The following is a 3,538-nucleotide window of genomic DNA, read 5'->3' on the forward strand; positions in this document are numbered from 1 at the left end:
TTGCCAATTATTTTATTACACCCTCCTGTTTTTTCTTCATAGTTAACTTCGAACACATCTGATAGAAAAGAAGAGTAGCCTAGCCTATCTGTTCATGTGAATGAATTACAGGAGCCAAACTAAGCACACGGACAAATAAACGATCATAGGCCGCTTCAGATCAACATTAAGATCCATCAATAGAGCTGCGCAGTGGGACAAACACGTTAACCATATCTGAGCAATACTTAATAGGCTTCTCCGTCCATGTGCTATACAGGGAACAAACACAAATTGATCGTTAGCAGCTAAATATGGGCCATTTACTCTCTGGGTGGAGAAGACGGTATCCATCTGTGCTTCCGACGGGCAAAAATACTTCCTGCTGTTTGCCAGAACATTTCCTGATCGACGCGGCGAGTCTGGACAAGTCGACCGGACCTTAAAACAGCTCGGTCCGTTTTTATAGCGACCGTACGTGAGAAAGTGAGTAACAGAAACTCAGATAAAGCTGGACGAAACTGTCAGTCATTTTTATCGTCTCAAAACGCTCATTAGTGTCAAAATGTATTATATGAAGCAATATTATACGAGCCTGTTGGAAATGAAAACAATTCAGGGGAAACTTTGCCCGCATCTTTAAAAAGACGAAAACATCGGTCTCAGTTAGAATTAAGAACGTTTGTCGTCAGATTACGTAGCCTATTTAAATGACTGACGAACAGTTTGTAGTTATCAAATACTTACCGTTAATAACAACCGAACAACTGATTCATTTAAGACGTTCTAAACAGAGATTCGGCGCGAATTCGTTATGACCTCGACAACAGCATGCAGGTGAAGTACATTTTTGCAGGAATGACTGAAGTTGACTGAATGATTGACGCTGTCAATCAAATTCACAACTCTTAGCTAGTGTCTGTAAACCTGTTGTAATAGATCAATTAAATCTAGCGGTTCTAATGATGATTAACATCATCTGAGTCGCGGGAACAGTCTTATGAAGAGGATCATGCTGATAAACGTGAAGGAGACGACGATTAGCATCAGCCACAGGAACCAGTTGACGGATTTCTTGGCGTGCTGCTCCAGACGCTCTGATTCAGTCTTCAGCTTCTCGAAGTTCATGTCGGCCTGACGCATAGACTGAGTGAGAGTCTGAGGAGAAAGAATAGCGTTTACAGTGTGTTCACTGTCATTCAGTTTAACAAAGTTATTCAGAGTATGTCAAAAGTTTGAGTTTAATGGCACTGTTTGGTAACAAAGTCATTAAAAAAAACAAAAACGTATATTAGTTTATATACTGATTTGTAACGCCATGCTGCTGTAGTAACAGCACACTTAGGTTTGAAAGCTCAATACTTAGTCTAACCCAGGGCTGTCCAAACTCGGTCCTGGAGGGCCGGTGTCCTGCAGAGTTTAGCTCCAACTTGCCTCAACACACCTGACTGGAAGTTTCTATGCCTAGTAAGAGCTTGATTAGCTGGTTCAGGTGTGTTTAATTAGGGTTGGAGCTAAACTCTGCAGGACACAGGCCCTCCAGGACCGAGTTTGGACAGCCCTGGTCTAACACAACACTAATATAGTGCTGCCCTCTAGTGGTCACACAACAAATAAATCAATAATACATTATGAACCACTCTTTTTAGGCAGCACTTTATTGTGGTGATTTTCACTCAGAAAAGTAATCAAATAATAATTAATAATATTAAAATATAATATTACATTACAATAGAATATTATTATATTAATATAATATATAAAATATGCAAAAATATTAATAAATTTATGCAATAATATTATTATTGTGTGTTTGTTTTTTTTATCAAGTTGAATATGCTGATTTAAAAATAATCCCTAAAATCAGGAATTGAAAGGCATGAAGCTGGTGCAAGTAAAAAATTTAAATATATTTATAGAATATATACAGATAATATAAAGTCACAATATTTATTTTGTTTATTATCTTTGCAAAAATTTAATTATTTAAAATGATTACTACCAACTATGTTTTATTCTTTTGAGCTGGCAATAATTAATTTGAGGCAGATAATTGGTGACCACTTTGCTAGATTAGATGCAAAAAAAATCCTATATTACTGTAAAATAAGTATGTAATAATATTAATAATAACTATTTTATTATTAGAATAAAGTATAATAATATAATAATAATAATAATAACAGCAACAATGGTAATATAATATAAATATGTAATAATGTTCACATCGCGCTTTACTCTGAATGTGCACCGTCTTACTGGCCGGCGTTCTCTCGCTGGATATCGTAGGCGTCCGTCCAGGAGCCAGAAACTGATTGGCCAAAGACTTCTCTGCTGGAGACGGCTAGACACAAACAAAGCGTTTCTAGTTACAATCATAGAATGATGACTCATTTTACTGTCACTGAGCAAGTGGTGACCAGATAGCATAATTACTGACCAGTTTGTCTGCCTCTAAGAGACCCTTGAGGAAGTCCACCTTGCGGTTGTAGTCCGTCAGTACTTCCGGTGTTGGTTTGCTGAGATATAATAAATCAGATTTAAATCATGACTCATCATCTACATCAATATCTGTTTATATCACAGCTGTAGGAGAAACACTACTAGCCATTTTTTCATCTTAACATCACTTTGACTTGAATATATTTCTCTTTCATACAATAAATGTTGAATTGGTTATGTTACACTTAAAATATGTGATTCATTAATGCCTGTAATCTTAAATAAACTTACCTGGGACTCTTTTTAAGGGCAACAAGCATCTCCTCAAGAGCACCAACGTACTTGAAAAGACAAAAGTAAATCTATTGAATATGATTTTCTGCTAAAAATGATAAGAGAGCAGCATATTACATTGAAAAATGTACAAATATCCACAGTGAAGACAGAAAGCAAATAAGACATTAACTAATTAATCCTAGCGCATTAGGCATAAATATGAATGCGTGTCTTGTTTTTGACACGTAATTCATATATAAATGACGTTGGCAATATTGCTTTGTTGTATCATGCAGAAAATACAACATTTACTTCAAAAGCACAGAAGTACACGGAAATGCAGAGTTGTTATGAATTACCTTCTCTAGTCTCCATTCTGTCTCATTTCTTTTCTCTGAAGCCAGAGATTCACAGCGCGATAATAACCTGATAAAATTGATCTCTAGTCTGGACGTGGCCATATTTGACGCTCAAAGCGGAAGTCGCGCGAGTCTTACACACAACAAGACGGAACAGAGCGACAACTGAAGAGTCCTGTTGGTTGCGCAGGAGCGGTTGGTAATAACTTATTGCGAATGTATTATACATTTAAAAACAAACATACAAAACACGTGTACTTGTAACTTACGTTCATATCCATCGCTTAAAAATAGGTAATGCAATCTGAGAAAAAAAAAGCTAATTAAACGTCCCCCGTGATGATGCAATATCTCTTCCTTTAAAAAAAATTAACCATGGTTTTACTAAAAAAAACATAGTTTCTATAGTTAATAAGTATCGCTTTTTATTTCTCCTCTTTCCTACTACTTGTTTCACTTCTGTTTCAGTTTTTATAACCATT

The 3,538-nt window shown here is 36.1% G+C and overlaps 1 protein-coding gene across 1 annotated transcript; it reads right to left on the reverse strand.

Annotated features, from left to right (window-relative positions):
- LOC107695612 (vesicle transport protein USE1-like) lies at positions 1-3,238 on the reverse strand. The gene is made up of 6 exons (XM_016495615.1): positions 3,057-3,238; positions 2,713-2,762; positions 2,420-2,498; positions 2,206-2,323; positions 1,284-1,303; positions 1-1,137 (listed from the first exon to the last, which is right to left on the reverse strand). Exons 1-6 carry the CDS (start codon positions 3,156-3,158, stop codon positions 955-957), a joined length of 552 nt encoding a protein of 183 aa, XP_016351101.1. The 5' UTR covers positions 3,159-3,238; the 3' UTR covers positions 1-954.
- Positions 3,239-3,538: the final 300 nt, after the last annotated feature.

Source organism: Sinocyclocheilus anshuiensis, unplaced genomic scaffold (genome assembly GCF_001515605.1).
Source record: "Sinocyclocheilus anshuiensis isolate Anshui unplaced genomic scaffold, SAMN03320099.WGS_v1.1 scaffold706, whole genome shotgun sequence".
Taxonomy (NCBI): Eukaryota; Metazoa; Chordata; class Actinopteri; order Cypriniformes; family Cyprinidae; genus Sinocyclocheilus; species Sinocyclocheilus anshuiensis.

What these genes read in the sequence shown, in the direction of transcription:
- LOC107695612 (XM_016495615.1), bottom strand. Translation starts at nt 3,158, where the DNA reads ATGGCCACGTCCAGACTAGAGATCAATTTTATCAGGTTATTATCGCGC. An exon ending in CATTCAGAGTAAAGCGCGAT is followed by an intron (nt 1,304 to 2,205) that starts GTGAACATTATT and finishes CTGTTACTACAG; the next exon opens with CAGCATGGCGTTACAAATCA. An exon ending in CAGCATGGCGTTACAAATCA is followed by an intron (nt 1,138 to 1,283) that starts GTATATAAACTA and finishes CTTTCTCCTCAG; the next exon opens with ACTCTCACTCAGTCTATGCG.